Consider the following 18037-nt stretch of genomic DNA (forward strand, 5'->3'; position numbering starts at 1 on the left):
TAACATTCATAGAAGGGGAAATAATGCAAGAACTAAAGAAATGGAAACAAACAGAACAGCCAGTGATCATATATATGATCTGCAGGGGAGAGATGCAGAAGCGGGACTTTACCAGCTTTATTAATGCACAGGAGAAAATGTGGATTCTTCTGCATGTTTTTTTTTTCCAGATAGCAAATGTTTGCTCAGCAGCATACCTGGCAGGTGGCTGTTCTGCCACACATCATTTGTAAAATCTGTCGAGGCAACATTTTCTGAAACTGTTTTATCCTAGAAGCGCTTCTCTTTTCTTTGATAGACTTCAGATAGCTGAAAGCACTCCTGGGTAATAAGGCTACAGGTCAGAGAAAAGCTTGCTGAATTTATACATTTCCCTTCCCTGTGCTTTGCAAAAATTAATGTGTCTACTGATGCATCAGAAGGAAACAGAACTCTCCTTGTGTGTCAGAACTGAATGAACAGAGGGGTAGTTTGCTTTTAAGAGCAAGTGAAAGATCTGGAGATCACAGTATCACACAGTATCACAGTATGCTAGAGATTGGAAGGGACCTCAAAAGATCATCTAGTCCAGTCCCCCTGCCGGAGCAGGAACACCTAGATAAGGTTACACAGGAATGTGTCCAGGTGGGTTTTGAATGTCTCCAGGGAACGAGACTCCACAACCTCCCTGGGCAGCCTGTTCCAGTGTTCTGTCACTCTCACTGATGATCCTTGAGCTTTTCTGCGGCAAACAGAAACAAAGTTTTTCTCCTAATCTCAGGAATGCTGTCTCAGTGGTGACTTCACTTTTGCTTGGACATGCTCTGACTCAAATAGGCACCATGAAATCTAGATTTTACCCTTACTGCTGTAACTCGCTGTCCTCCGCCAATACTGAACCTACTGGTCAGATCTCTGCCAACTACCATGGGTCTTTTTTTCCCCGTAGGAAAAAAGGATCAAGTTCTAGCCTGTTATCTGTTAAATCCAGTCAAAATGTGGCCAGTTTTCTTAATACAACAGTAAAATAAGATTAAGCCTTTTAGCTTTCCTTGTAGTTGTCATGCATCTTTACTAGTCTGACATTAGATATGGTTAGTGTGCATCCATTTGTTGTACCAAATCCAAACTAAGCTTAGACATACTTACCACTGTCACTCACTCAGCCCTATGCTTGTGGCATCTACAGTGTTCTTGGTAACCTTTGTGTATGAAGGATACATTTCGAAGTATTAATAAGCTTTTGTTAAGAAACACTGTAAAACACTGAAATGTTGTTCTGCTTTGCTGTGTGTTAGATGGTCAAAGAGGCTCCCAGAGCTTCCAACAGCCTGCACTCATCTCTCTTTACTGCGGAGGTGATAGATGTGCTGGGCTTGAACACTAAAGAGCACATTCCAGCTGGGGCTTTGCCTTGCTCCACACCACTACTGAACATTTTGATCCTGAGGCAGCTACCTATTCAAGCCGGATATGCAGTTAAGCCCTGGAAATGCCAGCAGATACAATCACTAATCAGTGCTGTTTGAAGATCAGAAGCTGAAAATTCAGGAATGCAGATTAACCTTTTTTCACCTCTCTCCTTCCTTCGCACAGGTCCTTAAACGCCAAGGTTATGATGCAGCCTGTGACATATGGAGTTTGGGGATCCTACTGTATACCATGTTGGCAGGGTGAGTGGAAAGGTTTTCCTAGAGCTGCAGTCTCCTGTGGGCTCATCACTTCAGCACTGATTAACCCAGAAAGGAGTAACAGACAGAGACAGCCAACTGTCTGGCCTCCTTTGGGAAATATGCTCAGTTGTATGAGGCAAGAAAATAGATGCCAAGACCTAGAATTAGAATAAGTTTCTCCAGAACGCATAAATATCTTTGACACTTTGCAAGTTGTTTGGGTTTTTAACAGCCTGTACCATAAGTGTGCAGGAGACCTAAACTCCTAAAAGGCTCATTCACCACTTAAACAGCGTGAAACTTTATGCTAGGGGAGGAGCATAGGAGTATGAAAAGCCATATCATGTTCACCTCATTCATAAGAGGATGTCCATGCATTTCTGTTGATACATGTATTCTACTGTTTTTATTGTTGACATATCTATCTGAGCACCTTTAAAGGTTAAAAAAAAAAGCAAACAAAACAACAAACACAAACCCAAACATCTTTTTCAGATGCTATTTGAAAAATAATCTGCAGAAAGTACAGAAAGTAAATGAACAGACAGGCAAGAAGAGCAGCAGGCAGTAGGAACATTTGCAGGGTACTTAGCAAAAGTACCCCTACCAACAATACCAATATGTTGGCTAAAGTTAAATATTGACACAGGAAAACCCAGAGAAAGAGGCATACTGAAATAAGCAGTGAAGGATAGGCATAAGATATGCTGGGGTGAATGGCAAACACAGTGTGCAAACCCAATCTGGAGTTATCAGGACACTGAATTTTATTCCTCAGGGTATGGTACAGGGGTATTTAATGTACCTAAATGCAGCTTGAAACTTTTCGGTGACTTCTCACAGCACTTTAATATGCTTCCTGATCATTCAGCTGTGGCAAAAAGCTTGGATTCACTCATAGATTTATACAGAAAACAAAGAGCTGGACCCTACCTTTCTGTAACTCGTGTATCTTGCCTCATAGATTATAGAAAAGGTGCCAGGAGTTTCTATCACATCTATTTTGTTCCTAAGTACAAATGTGTTCACCATTAGGTGAAACACATTGTGACCTTCAGGGACAGTGTCACAGTCTGCTGAGGTTTCCAAAAACCTGTTTTCATTTGGCTAATGCTATGGATATGCAATGATACACAACCAAAATCAGTAAAATAAAATTAATACATTACCCACAGTCATATTTGTTTAACTGAATATATTCAAAATGTTTCTTTTCTTAAATGTGAAAAAAATCCAAAACAAAACAAATATACCAGAATTGGAAATTTAAATTGCACTACTTAGTGGATATTAAATTTGATGACAGGTGCCATTAACTTTTATCTCACTTTTGTCGCACTTAGAAAATACAAATAATACAGACAGTTGGGAAGTGCTGACTTTTTAGATACCACCACTTGTTCTTCCTCACTGGAGGAAAGTTAGTAGGAAATTACTATTATTTGCATCCAGGATTTTATTCTGCCATTATCACTATGAGCAGAGAGGGTTCAGACAGCCAGGACTAGAGCATAAGCCCAGGATCCTGTTAATGCAGGTAATGACAGACCTCAGAGTTCTAGCTGATTCTTAACTCTTAGCGCATCCCTCCTGATATTTATAGACTGGAATAATATTTTATTATATTTTAGTATTTTATTATTTTTATCCTTTCTTGCCTTTATCAAGGTACTTCCATGGCAATAAAGTGGAGTTAAAACAATCAGAGAGGCAAAAACCTGTCTACTTTTTAAAAAGAATAGTTAATTCCTAAAAAATGAGAACAGAACAAAAATTTAAAACCAATTAAGGAATCAGTCTTTTCATTTGCAGAACAACTTATTATGAGGAACCACTGGACTGTATAGAGTGAAAGCAGAGATGTCTGGTCCACTCTGGAGCCAAATTACTATTGTAATTGGTGGCCAGTTAGCACTAGATTCTAAAAATCATATACTTGCAAATTACACTGCATTTTTTTCTGTTTTTTTGTTTTTTGAATAGGTTCACTCCTTTTGCAAATGGACCAGATGACACCCCAGAGGAGATTCTGGCCAGGATTGGCAGTGGCAAATATGCACTTACAGGAGGAAACTGGGATTCAGTATCTGACACTGCAAAGGTCAGTGAACTCCTTCTCAGATTATTTTCTTGTTCTCTGAAATGGGCTTGTAACCTGCAGTTGTAGCAAACTTCAGAGACAGATAGTCAGAAGGGTTATTCCCCAGTGCCTCATGGAATAAAAGCTTGCTTCTTTATGTTTCTACTACTCCACATGAAATAGTGTGTCAGGAATTCTGGTAGTTTATTTCATTAAACTAAGGCATAATATAGTGCCATCAGCTGTGAATGCTCTTGAGATTTAAATGGCACAGAATTCTTTTTTGGTGCAACTGAACTTTTAAAAGAAGCACAGAGCTGACAATGCCACAGATGTATGGTCTGTATTTGAATCACCTTTTTGCCCCTCAAAGGTAGCAAGAAGTAAGCAGTTTACAAACTAGCATTTTCAACTCCTGTACAGTTCACAGTGTAGGCTGCTCATCTATCAAAAAGCATGGGAACCCCAGGAGATAAAATTAATCTGGTGCTGAGACTTCTGAGCACGAAGCTGTGCAGTAGTCTGTGAGACAGGTAGATGGGCAGGAAAGCTGACAAGCTTCCAGTTGCCTGGCATTAATCAAAAACTTTGACAGGATTCAGAGATTCCTGCAAGAGATTTCAGTTCTAGCAACTGGTAGTATCCAATGGAAGAACATTGACATATCCCACGGCAAAACTGCAAGCAATCTTAGTAACATCTTAATCTTGCTCACACCTGTGAGCCTCACAGTATATTTTTTATCAGATGTCCAGTTTTGAAATGAAAACTTTCAGATGCGGTAGAACTGATCTCGTTGAAATTTAGCCACCTGAATGTCAGATTTCTTTTCTAAGCTTCTTCTATAAGCATGCTTTGGAGTCAGATCCCTCCAGATGGCATCCTCCCTACATGGGAGTTTATCACCCCTATGAGGTCTCCAGTAATTAACACTCACTCAGTAAGATGAATACCACCCCCCCTCCCCCGTGTTATCTTTTGACTGGATTATCAGCTGAGAGTTGAACATTACATTTGAAAATTCTGAAGATAGGACGTTACACTTTAAAAATATCAAGCATATCTGAAGTGCGTCACTCTCTCCATTGGACATGCTGGTGGTGACACTGCCGCCAGGAAGATCTTAGTAAAACCTGAACTGCTGTTAATTACATTTTCCCTTTTACTGTTTTCTCCCTTTTAAACCCAGGACATTGTGTCTAAGATGCTTCACGTAGACCCTCATCAGCGCCTCACAGCAGTCCAAGTCCTAAGACATCCATGGATAGTGAACAGGGAGTATCTGTCTCAAAATCAACTCAGCAGACAGGATGTTCACCTGGTGAAGGTACATCCTACACCTGTGCCTCTTCCTTCTTGCACAAAGAGCTGTCATCTGTGTAAATATTCTGGAAAGTGATAGAGAAATTGGGAATATTATTTGCCTCAGAGGCCAAATTTAATGTGGCATTGTATTAATAGTAAGGATTTGTGACCTGTCACCTTCTCAATCTTTAACTTCAAGCTGCTTTGTAAGGACATGCTGGCTTTCTGTGCACGTACTGCTACCCACCACTTTGAATCAGAGACGTTTCAGCTCTCTGCCAGCCTAAATGTTGCTATCGTTTCATGGAAATTGTCCATGCATGTCCATTCTTTGTAGGGACTTGTGTAGGGGAAGAGAGGGCAAAACCACCAAAGAATGGAATTTCAACCCAGCATTTTCTTTCTCTCTTTTACAGGGTGCAATGGCAGCCACTTACTTTGCTTTAAACCGAGCACCTCAGGCACCGAGGCTGGAGCCTGTATTGTCCTCCAGTCTGGCTCAGCGGCGGGGCATGAAAAGACTTACCTCTACCAGGTTGTAGCAGTACCCCCAAAAGGCCTCTTTGAAAACCCACATTTTATTATTTGAGAAATTCATCTTTACTTGGCTAGCAGAATTTTTTGGACAACCTGCACATGAAATCGCCAGAACTAGCAGAAGCCCAGTGTAAGGCAAAAGTTCTCCTTTGCTCCATCATTTCTTTTACATTCCAGCCAGGGTCCCAAGTTTAACAACTTCACAAAGATGTGCCAATTTTGCCAGTAGCTCTGTTCCTCACTGAGATAAAGCCAAATAAAGTAGGTGTGCTCCATCCGTCCCGCCTTAGGAAACACTGTTTTTGAGTCCTTAAGATGTTCCATGAGAACACTGTTTTCATTTTGTTTCTCAAGAAAAGCACTTTTTGTTATGAAGAACACAGTCGGGTTTGAATGTTTCCAGCTGTTCCAGCATGCATCATGATGAAGTGACTTGGCTGGTCACCAGCTGATGTTACTGATCTCCACTCACCCCAGGAAGAGTGAAGGCTGCAGAGACACATTAATTATACCTTACTTGAAGCAAGTTCTACATAACATGAAGGAGAGAGAGCTGTCAGTGGTGGAAATACCTTCTGATTTTAAGAAATCCTTTGCACTTTGCCCCTGCCCTCTCTGAAACGAAGACAGCACAGCTCATGGAGCGCATGCCACCAGCCCTGACTTACACAGAGGTCTCCAAGAGCAGGAAACCTCTGAGAAACTCGGTCCTCTGCAGAAATTATTGGGTCTTGTGAGACTGGGGGAAAGCATTCATGTAAAACATTGTGAGTAGGGGCCTGTGGATCAGAGGAGAAAAAGGTGTCTGGTCTCAGCCAGCAAGTGGGAGGACTGGGCAAAGGGGCTGGTGAACTGAGCAGAGGCAGGGAAAGGTGTGGGTGACTGAGGACAGTAGGCAAAAAACCCTGTGGCAGCATGGGGAGGAGTCCTGCCAAAGGGAACTTCGTGCTTGGGGGGCATACTGTGGCTCTAAAAGCAAGGCTTAGTTTCTCTCCAGCAGCTGGTACAGAAGAGGGTTGGTGGGCGGCTGAGCTGACAAGGGCTGGCTGGGTCATGCAGCTCTCCTTCCATGCCATCACCAAATCAGCTCTGGCAGGCCAAAGTGCCACCCTGGAGCATGTGAGGCCATTTCCAGTCACTGCTCTCTGCCCTCCCCTGGCTGCTTACCTGAATCCACCTCCATCACCCAACATTTCATGTCCTTGCCTGGCTGTTCTCTAGCAGAGCTCAACTCCCTGTGATGTGTGTACAGAGAGTATCCACTTCTGAAGAGTCCAGCTAACTCTATTACAAGCTTTAATAATAATAAATTATGAGGAGAAACTGGAGGATGCTCTGCTTTTATATTTATATAAATATGTAGATGTGTATTTATATATATATAAAACAAAAGTTCTGTACCCTGGGTTTTCCAGGTTCAGGGGAAGAAAACTTTGTTGAAATGCTCTCAGCAAAATGGACCTTTTTTCTCATTCCTTGATTTCAAAGAAAGTGAGCAAGGGTTGTGGTGTCAGATGTGAACTATTTTTTTATTCTTTTTCTTACCCATTTTGGTTTATGGTGGTCAGAAGCTGACCAGGATTCTTCTTTGTACTGCTTTTGTTAATTTTTATTTTCCAAGTAAATTTTGTCACCTCAGATGCTTTGTGGGAAAAGTGAATGTGTTATGTTGGCTTCTTTTTCTGTTGTGATGGGAAAGAAAGAAAAATGTGAACATGGAGCTTCATATTCTAGAGATGGGAATTTTTTCTTGTTGAATATGTATGTGCATCTCAGCGTCGAACTGGAATTACCAATCATTGCCTCAGAATGTTCAAAGGAACAAGGTTTGCTGCAGCAACATGCTTCCTGAAACCAACTCTGTTCCTGCATTGCCTGAAACTTGTTTGCATTAGTCTATTTTTAAATTTAGACTTACTCTTAATATTTTAAACTGATATTTAATGTTCAGGTTTATGTGCTGTGCACAGAGGACTGCTGCAAAGCAGCTCTCCTTGAAGCCCTTCTCTTTTCTAGAACAAACAATGCTGTGAAATTTCACACAGTGGCTGAATTGGCTTGGACTGATGCGTGCAAACACGCAGATGCGTGTCTGTGGTTATAGACACAGCAGCCCTTATTCTCTCCTCTGGCTAAGCTGTGCTCAGTGTCAGCTTTTTGCTGCCTTTACACTTTTTGTCTTGTTAGAAGTTAAGTATCACATATTTCTGCTACCAGCACACCACGAGGCAAGTCCGCAGGCAGGGGAGATACTGGCTGATGCAGAAACACTCAGGCCAGGCCCTGTTTGCCTGGAAGTGACTTCTATCCTGGAAGAAGGAAGGATGGGCATAAGGATGCTAAGGGCAGCCTGGAGGGAGGGCTGTATTTTCTGGAATCCCATCTGATTTGTTTTTTAAACAAAATGTTTTCTATGGCCCATGTAATTGTACTATCTGTGGGCAGAAAGGGTTTTGTAAATATTATGTACAGGTTTTGTCTCCCCCTGAGATTTCCTGGCTATTTTTCATTGCTTCAGTTTTCTTTCTCTTCCAAGTCATTGGAAACAGTCTAATTTCCTCTTACTATCCTTGGTCTTAATTCTTTGAGCATTTTTTTTTCACCTGAATATTATTGCAGGCCAAGCTTACAGGATGTTGCTCTTCCCAAAGTTTAATGGTTTGAATCTCTTCCTGATTTAGCTCTTTCTAACCCACCAGCTATTACCCCATTAACCATACAAGGTTTGGGCCATATACAGAATTATATGTGTTGATGCTCATTAATTACTTTGTAAGCCTATAAATTGCATATAATGGGGTTTTCTTATTAAAATTTTGTTGCCAGTGCATCCAGATATATGCACATGTATGTGTGCATGTAAATACATGCACAAAAAAGTGCTGTCCCAGCTTGTCCAAATGAGGATAGAAGCTTAATCAGTGTTTGAGGAGATACTCAGAAGAGTTTTATCTTCAGCGTTCTTGAAAACCGGTAGTTGAAAGTGGTATTGGTCACCGTGGGTGTGCATAGGTGGCTGTGGCCAGAAGCTGTCCTGTCCTATCCAGCCTCCTTTCTATCCTAGCTGTGTATTCCCCCCCTTCACAGGCTTGCCATGGGAGATGCTCTTCTGAGGGTTTCATGACCTACTTCAGTCAAGATGAACCCAATTAAATTATTTCCACATCAGTCTTGCTGAGCCAGCTCATTTGGGACTGAAATACCAGAGCCTCCATCAGCAAATCCAATGGACAGTTGCTCCCAGCAGAGGGGAAGGAATATGCCATTGGCACTCATTATTTCAGACGGATAGCACCCACTGCTTCCCCTGGCCCAGCTGGATCCAGGTGAAGATGCATGGCCACGGCCTAATTACTGCTGTAGCTGCTTTTATACCAGCATCTCCTTTCCAAACTCCTTGCTGCAGTACAGCTCAGCAATAAGTATTTATTCTTTCTAGGAGAAAATAATAACTGAAAAAGGCTTAGCCTCTCTTTCTCTCTTTTTAATCTTAAAGGACTTCTACTAAATGTTACGTTTAATTCCTTGAAACCTAAAAATCACTTTGAATGAGATCATGCTACCTTGCAGGTTATTAGTCCACAAAGCAACCTAGTGCCTTAGGCTATTACAAAAGTGTGCAAAGCAACAACTGTCCAAGGCACACTCCTTGTATGACATGACTTTGTGACATGATATTTTGTGTCACACTCTTAAAAAGTACAGACTGTATGTCCCTGTGCTTCATTTAATCCTGGATGTACTACTGAAACTCTTTTCAGCCAGACTTAAGGTATTGAAAGGGACAATAAATCTATTGGCTTACAGGGTAGATCAGACTCTATCAGAAATCCGTATACAGATCTTTAAGAGACATGCTGGTTTTACCTGTGTAGTGCAGTGCTCTAACAACTTGTATCCAGCAGTGGTACACCCAAATACATCCAAACCAGGGTCGAGTATGGCAACTGCTGTGCGTCTACAATATGAATTACTCCAGGGCTTGGATCATCCCCTAAAACCACAAGCGCCAGAAGGGTTTCTCATGCTGTTGGCCCACAGAGCTTATGCCAGCACATGCAAGTGCTGATGCTAAAAAGGCAGGCAGTCACTTTCTCTTGACCTCAGCTGCTCATCTGTCCTTTTGTACCTCCCTTATCCAGGTCACCACGGGGCAAAGCAAATGTTTGTGCATCAGATAGAGTGGCTGGGGACAGCAGGAAGGCAACAGCGTATTTTTTGCCAGCATGGCTGGCAGTACCTTGGTGTCACCTCTGTCCCTCTGTTTCTGAGTTATGCTGGGCTGAGCCCAGGTGTGGCTCAGAGTCAGGGCAATAAATGATGGGATGTTTGCATAGCAGCAGGTTACCAGTGCCAGGTTGTGCATGCAGAAGGGGAGGACAAATTCAGACTTCTGAAAAGTCACCACAAGTTCATAGAGACTCCCTATAAGCAGAAGGCGTAAGGCCACAGATGACATGCCATGGGGAAATAATCTTGACTCTGTGTATTTTTACCACCATTGACTTTATAAAGAGGATAGAAAAAATCCTGGGGTTTAAGTCACCCAGTTTTACAGAGGAAATTCATGATTTTGTGGAGTGCTACAGCTTTCTAGATCCCTAGTAGGCATAAGGCAGACAAATACGGAAGATAAAACAGATTACTATAGCAGAAAACAAGATATCTTTGATTTCACTTGGAAATTATTCTAATTCATGTGTTTTGAAGCTGTCTTAAGATGTGTGTAGGAAAAACACAAAGCAAATTTAGAAGTAAAGTCCTCTTGTTGAACATCTGCAGATGGCGCCTTTCAACAAGAACCACCTGAGCTCCAGGGTCACATACCTGAATCCTAAAAGACAGGCAAGCAGCACAACTCAGCCAACCACCTCAGATATTACTTACATTAAAATAAAAAGGCCTAAAATAATGTTAATAAGTTTTTACTGTAGTTCATAAAAATTAAAATGTTCAAGCCCATTTTCTTTTCCTATTTTGAAGTATACAACATAATTCTTTAGAAGTGTGTGTTCCTATGTCCTAGTTGAACCTGCTCCAAAATCCATGTATTGCCCCGAGACAAGCTAAGCTGCTTCTGGTACCTCAGTTCCTGTGTGAACACAGTCCCACACTCCCCTCTCCATGTCTGCCTACAACACAAGCAACAATTGCACATATTCTGGTATTGTTAAAGTTAGCAAAAACTTGAGTGTTTAAACACAGAAGACAAAGTGAATTAAAAGCAAGGCTCTCGCTGTGCACAGAACTAAAATTCCCCGTATTTAGGTGAAGGGTAGGTAGAAGCCTGTGCAGAACAAGAATGTTACAGAGCAAATGCAGTCACAGTAGTTCTTAGAACCAAATTATAGCTAAAATCTATTCATAAGTTTTGTGAGCCTAGACCTTGCATTTCCATGTGCAACCAGGTGACAACACATGCACGTCAGCCAGCTAACCAGGCATCGGTTCATGCATGTCAGTACAGGCTTGCACTTAGAAATGTTTTGCAGCCCAAAGTTTGGAGTCTAAAATTTAAGAAATTGGCCCTTTGCATCAGCCTGTGTTGTGTAAACCATGATGTTCAGTGTTGAACTGTACAATCACTGCTTCTTGCACTGGTGTGTGTAGTTACAAAGCCAATTTGTGCTCCATTATGTCTCCTAAATGGATGTTGTGGTCACAGTTTTCAGAGACACTGTAGCCTGTAAAGCAGATGAGGAAATTGCACGCCCTCTTTGATAAAGGCAAATTTTGAAAGGGGAGGCTGGAAATAAGCATTTGAAGTGCAGAAAATTAAAACCACTTGCTGAAGGATTGTTTCTGAATTTCTACTCGGAGCCAAATCTTGCCTCCTTCACTCTCATTGTATTAGTTCCTTATGCACCTTCAGTGAAATGAGGGAGAGGGAGCAGGGTCCTCTTTCCTGTCACGGGGTGGAGTCTGGCCATTAGGTGATGGCACGTGCAAGGGGTGTACTTGGGTAGCATTAAATGAATTTGACAAAATATGAACCGTGATCTAGCACTTTGTTTACAGGCTCCATATTCATGTTTACAAATGATGATTTCTGAGGCTCACGCTTTTTACGTTTCCTGTTTGAAAAGGGCAGCCGGTGTACAGATATTTATTATGTTTATCAGCGTTTCTGAATAGATTTTTTTTATAGTACATGGTTTTATGAAGTGTAATATTTTTATAGCAGAATGATGATCTTTGGACTTTATATATTGTTACTTACCACTGTTTGCAAATAAGGTCTTTGCTCCCTTTCTTCTGTGCACTGTATCCAGTGTTGCTGCTGCTACTGTTGCTGGCCTCAGCTGCTGCTGGCCCGCCCGGAGGGGGCTGATGGTATTGTGAAACTGTACAAACTAACTTCAAAGAGCTGTGATTGTGCCGGAGGGCTGGCTGTGTGCTGGGTCCCTCTTGGCAGGAGGGATGGGGAGCTGTTCTCTACCAGGGCAAGAGTTTACTGTAGATGGCCCCTGAGGAGAAATCTCAATGCTCACCTTTGTCTGTACTCCGCCATTTTGTCTTGGCATGCCCATCCTTTCCCTTCTTTATAAAGAAATAAAAAAGAAAACAGAAAAGGATCCTGCTTATTTTTGCATAATTCCTTTCTGGTCCCCAGGCACTGGCCATCTTTGAATGCCATGTGCTGGTCACAGTAAAATCACACAGTTACCTTTCCAAATTATACCTAGAGCTGTTACCTCTGTGCAGGCTGAATACTTAAAACTCTGCTTTGAGAAGCAACAAGTAAACCTTTAACTCCTCATCAGTCAGGCAGTCCACCCACCAGAGAAATTTGGGATTCCAGTGCCGGACAAATGAGCTCTTTCACATAAGCTGCCTTGCATGGATTTCCCTTGTCCCTCAGAGATTTCCTGAGGTACAGTTCTTCTGGAACTGGTGCTCACTAGCAAGCAGCCTGCATAACCTTTTCTGCTTGCTGAACTTACTAGTGACCACAAAAGCAAAATCAATGTCTCCTTTGATGCTTATGCTTGGAGGGATTGTTTCTGCTTCCCTGGTGTTAAAATGTCTGAGTCTGCACACCATTACATTGGTGTTCACGTCTGTGGATCGCCATCAGCCCCAGTAGCATTGCAGAGGAAGCAAGTCCAGCTCAGGCTCTCTCATAGGAACAGCATGTGACACCAGATATGGAGAAACTGCATGTTATTCAGGGCCAAGTAAGCATAACCAAGCAAACTTGAGAATTGTCCTGAGGATCAAAAAGTCTTGTTACATGTCTGAATAGCATCTTGTTCAAGGGCTGGCTGAGCACCTCTCAGGCACTACAGCAAAGGGAAATAATAGGCAGTAACAGTAACAGCTAATGCCTGAAAATCACAAAAAGCAGAGATTTTGCATTAAAAGCTATGAAGAAGAGCTGAAAACAAGAATTTTAGGCTACACCCAGCTATTCAGGTTAACCGCAGAAAACTTTGCAGTGCTTTGGCTGCTAAAGATGCCATACTGTCACTGCCTGCGTGCAAGATGGAAGAAGGAGATCTCTGTCTATTCATCTAGATGGACTGGAGAGCTGTTTGTGGTGCTCTCACTGTTTTCTAAACAACCAAAGCTGGCCTGAGCCCAATTCCATTCTTTGTTGGGGAAATTATAAAACCGCTGGTGATTCAGAGTCTGTGGTGAGGGCTGTGTGTTGTTTTGGCTTGGCACACTCCTGCCTAATTGTTTCTTCCTGGCCTTCAGGTTCTGCAGCCATTGGTGAAAACAGCCACAGTCAAAAAGCCTCACACTTTCCCTACTGTAGAAAGCAGGCTTCAATTTTAATTACAGTCTCCTTGCTAAGGCATGCAAACAGAGTCAAAGATCTTCAGTGCTTTTACCCAGACTTTCTAATTGTCACACTATTGTCTGGACTCTTCTCTCTACTGTAATTTCTATTATAATCAGTTATTTGCTTTACTTATCCATTCAGGCCAGCCACTCCTCCAACAGGGCAATCAATGTGAAGCATGAAAGTATGTTCTACCTTAGCACTGAGTCCTAGAGGCCTGAATTTATTTCACCTATTGGTACTTACACAATTCAGCCTTTAGGAACATTAGCTGTGACAGTGGAACCTTAAAAACAGAATAGAAACAACCTGCATTTGACTTCAGAAAAGTGACAAGAGTGATCCATCAGCTTTTAAATACTGCTGATCTATTGCTATTTGGGCCTTTGGTCTCATTTCAACCATATCTGCTGCCATCTGTTACACTCTGAGTGGAGATGCACCTCAGCTACAGGGCTGCAGCCTTTTTATTGGGTCTGTGAACTAATCATGCAGGTAAAAACCCTGTCCATGAATGAACAACGTGCTCCTTGATGTGCGCTTAGATGGGCAAGAAAAAAGTGGAACACACGGCTCAGCAAAGATGAGGATTATTTATTCTGCAATTCAGGTGCAAATATGTTATTACTTTCCCAAGCCCAGGAATGAGAGTGATCTTCTGTGAAGCTCATGTGAGATATCCAACACACACATTCACACAGCTCGTACAATCCCCAGTTCCAGGAAATCTCTAAGCAGCCACATGTCCTTCTACCATCAGATGATCTGAGGAAAAATACAGCACTGGCATTTGAGCCAGGGTAAGTTATATATGTACTAGTATGTCCACCAGCACATGCAAAATTCATTGGTCTTACACTAACATGACCTTTAAACTTCATACGTTTTTATACTGCTTATACCAATTCAAACCAAGAATATCTCTTTTGTGATGCAGCCAACAGCTAAAAACTCAGTCTGAAACAGGCTGGATGGTTCTTCCAGTACTGCTTCAGTCTTCTCAAAACCTTCAGTCAATATCACCAACAAGCACTTTATGCTCTTAAAAACTGATCTGTAAGAATTAGAAGATCTCACCGATGTAACTGGAAGCTTCATTCCTGGCTTCTAAAGGAAACTGGAAGAAGAGATCAAGCAGTATGTGTGAAAGGTAAGAAAATTTCATGCAAACCCCATTATTCAGGCTTCAAGTGCCATTTTTAAAATGCACCAACTACCATCACTGAATGTATTCAAAGGGTTCAGGGTTCAGATGCAGGGAAAAAAACAAAATGCCTGCTGTGGACATGATTAAAGACCCTGATGTATTCAGCTCAGCCTGGGGATGGCTGAGAAGTGACTTGATTATCTCATACAAGAATCTTCACACAGAGAAAAATCCCATGATCTGGAAGAATAAGAGCCAGACTGAAGCACAAAAACCATCAAATGTCTGGGTGCAAAGTCCCCACAGGTGCAGGATGGAAATAAGGAAGCCTTATCTACTGAAAGTGACCAAGAGGAAAGGCAAACTCATTTTCTCCTTTGATAGTTTTGTTCAAACGAATAACCAGCCTCACTTTTAAGTTGCTTTCAGCAGGTATGCTTTAGGAGACAAAAGGTTAATATGGAAGTAAGTGGATCACTTCTATAGTCTGCAGTAATTTGGAAATCAATTTAAATGCTGTGATGGTCTCTTTTAGCCTCAAGTATGACATGCACAGATCAGGTTTTGGTCTTAAATATGATATGAACAGATCGTGTTTCCATAGAATTGATGATTCATCCATAGGATGAACTCTAAAGATTAATTCAAAGACTGTTAGGCCACAAATAACTGGAATAATCAACCTTCTGTATTTAAATCTGTGTCTTTACTGTGACACATGCAGAGAATCTTTGCCATCTTGAACAATATAGAATATCCCTCTGAAATTTTGTGATGTTTACAACTATTTATAATGTTATAATGTAGAACACCCTGTTTCACACCATTGGCGCAATATGGTTAAAACATTTAACAGGACTGGGTAAACGGTGTTCCCCCACAAAAAAAAAAGTAAAACACTTGCTAACTTAAAACCAAAATAAGTTACAATAGCATTAGTAGTGCACTAATCCTGTGAACCACAGAAGGGCCTTAAACAGATGTCAAATATGAGTGAAACCTTCAAGTACAAAGAGATAAAGTAGGCTTTAATCTTGAATAAGCTCTCCAGTTAGAATTAAGCTATTTAAAAGGCAGTGAAAATTAGACCACACAACTTTGAAATCTTAAATTTCCAAGGCCTGGAGCTGAGTGATGACTCGTGAACTGAGTGACTTTATGCAGCTTCTGCACATCTGTAAGACAGATAGAGAGGCTGCAAGATCCTAATCACAGTACCCTGGGTATTTATTTGTTTTTAAAGGAAAGAGGAAAGTAAATTATCAATAACAAATGCAAATGCTGTTCATAATAATGCATAGTGGCAGTGAAAGAAGGTGCTTCTCCAGGAAAATGTTACATCACTGCTCCCCCCCAACTTCAAGACTGTAAGTCTTAAAAATTCTCAAAATAATAGTTTTTGCTAAATCCTAAACACAAAAGATCACATCTAGTAAGAGTTGTTTCACCTCTGTGACAAACTTTACTGGAGCAGCCTTCCTGAGGTGTGATGTGGTGGAGATTCGTCCAGAGCATCCCCACAGTATGGAAGTGCTGCATAGCCACTCCCATCAGGGTCCCCTGCTGCAGAGTAACAGTCCCTCTTTTTAGCTCAAAGAGCCCTAAATAAGCCTACACAGTTGGAAGCTTGCATCACACTTGCGGGAGGTGGGTTGTGTGGGTCAGACCTCACCAGCCTGAGGAAGGAGCTGATGGGCTTCCCTGCTCTCATCTGCAAGTACTGAAACCACAGGTTTTTCATGGGATGCAGAGGTGACACACTGCCTCCACCTGAGCCTTCCACAGAAAAGAAGGAGCTGATTGTTAAGACATACTGCTGCAGAGTCTTCAGGAAGGACACCATAAACATAAAGAAGCACCAAAGTCACAGGGTGGTGTCACAGTGACGGCACTCCTCAGCTTCAAATTTCCTTTTGGTTAGGTTTTGTTGAGCTTCCTGCTCAGTGTGAAAGGTTCAGCTTCTACTCTGGCAGAGCTAATGGTCCCCTCCTCACACACACAGTGAAGCCGGGTGTGCAGGGCAGATGCTGCAGTCCAATCCAGCTGCCAAGGATCCATTCAAGCTGCATGGCTTTTGGATGAAGGCTCTCACATTTAATTTATAAGGTTCTCAGTGTAAAAAACCAAGGTATCTCTTGTAAAAAAAAAACAACAAGACAGTCCTTGTGAACTGAAGTTGTAGCATCACCACCTAATATTAATGTTTATTGGAAAGGTCAATACCCATACAAAAGATGGCCTTGGACATCTGTGGGATGCTATTTTAAATCTTTCTGACAGGGACCCTTGCTACAGAGTGTGGAAGTTGTCTGTAAGCACCCATCCCACTTTTGCACACACACATTTGGGTACATGAGTAAAAGGCATTTTTTTCTAAGTATACACACTTGAATCAGTACTTTTTTTTCCTGTTAGACCTTGCATAAGCCTCAGTGACTCCCTGTTGAGTCCTAAATGGCCTTGTAGAAGTCTGCCAGGACCTACTGTTTATTTCACTTCGATCCTAGTAGCTTTGGGAAGGACTTTGGCATGTTTACCTCCAAGTTACTCATCTTGTATGCCCACAGTTTGTTTATTCACTGTAGTCTACTGAAATTTCCCCCCTTTCTTTTAGTTAAAGAAATAGGCCAAAGGTGATTTCAGGGTTCCTATCTGGATCTGCATCACCAATTTGATCAGAGACAACCTTTGGCTTCCTCTAGTAAGTCAGGGACAACCTAGATACTGTCTTGCTCTCACAGTTCTCCAGTAAATGAGAGAAATCTTAGCGTATCAAGTGAAAAATTTACCCTAACTTGAGCGGATTTAACACTACCAAGGATACTGTTATTAGACCAAAGCGAGCCCTGGTGTAATCACACCCTTCTGGCTCAAGCATGCTAATATGCTTTTTTCCTAAATCAAGCCTACGTATATTGATGTTCAAGTTTTTTTCAGTGGCAGTAGTTTGGGTAGTTGCTCTTTGACGGGGAAGGACTGGAAAAGGACAGAAGCACAGAATCGTACTTTTCTACCAGGAATGATTCCCCTTTCCGGGCCATCCTCCAGCCTCACTTGGGTGATTTAGGTTAGGGAGAGCCAAAGTACCAGGAAACAGCATGTTTAAATATGGTAAGTGGGTTTTTTAGTAGTGAAACATACCAGGAACCTGTATTTTTTATCATGTCCTAATAAATTTATATTTATTCAGCTCAATAAAGACCCACGAGTCCTGAGGATTACATAGCTAAAATGACTGTCATTATTTAACAGTGTGTCTGAACTTTGACTCCTTCACTTTCTGCCATCAGTCAGACCCCTGATTTTAGGCTCCCCCTTACAACCTGTGAGATGTTTTTATTGGATAAAACACTTCAAGAATTACACAGAAGGCTTGGGAGAAACCCCATGACTAGTTCTCCTCATGAAGTGCAAGTGTTTCAGCACACTTTGCAAGGCAGTAAACCTCCTCACAGCCTTACTTGAGATGTTCATGACACATCATTGATACTCCTCCCACAGAGAAAGGAATACTTTTCTTTTTTAAT

General features: G+C 41.7%; 1 protein-coding gene across 5 annotated transcripts in view; it reads left to right on the top strand.

Annotated features, from left to right (window-relative positions):
- Nucleotides 1-8410, top strand: part of RPS6KA2 (ribosomal protein S6 kinase A2) — a 296264-nt gene extending 287854 nt beyond the window's left edge. For all 5 annotated transcript variants that reach the window (XM_061471390.1, XM_061471391.1, XM_061471389.1 and 2 more), the window contains exons 18-21: nt 1576-1652; nt 3636-3753; nt 4922-5059; nt 5454-8410. In XM_061471390.1, the coding sequence (XP_061327374.1) occupies nt 1576-1652; nt 3636-3753; nt 4922-5059; nt 5454-5579 (459 nt within the window). In that variant the 3' untranslated portion in view covers nt 5580-8410. The remainder of the gene's footprint in view (nt 1-1575; nt 1653-3635; nt 3754-4921; nt 5060-5453) is intronic.
- Nucleotides 8411-18037: the final 9627 nt, after the last annotated feature.

Source organism: Pezoporus flaviventris, unplaced genomic scaffold (genome assembly GCF_033815535.1).
Source record: "Pezoporus flaviventris isolate CSIRO_AGI_PZ_B2104156 unplaced genomic scaffold, CSIRO_AGI_Pfla_v1 ptg000066l, whole genome shotgun sequence".
In the NCBI taxonomy this organism is placed as follows: domain Eukaryota; kingdom Metazoa; phylum Chordata; class Aves; order Psittaciformes; family Psittacidae; genus Pezoporus; species Pezoporus flaviventris.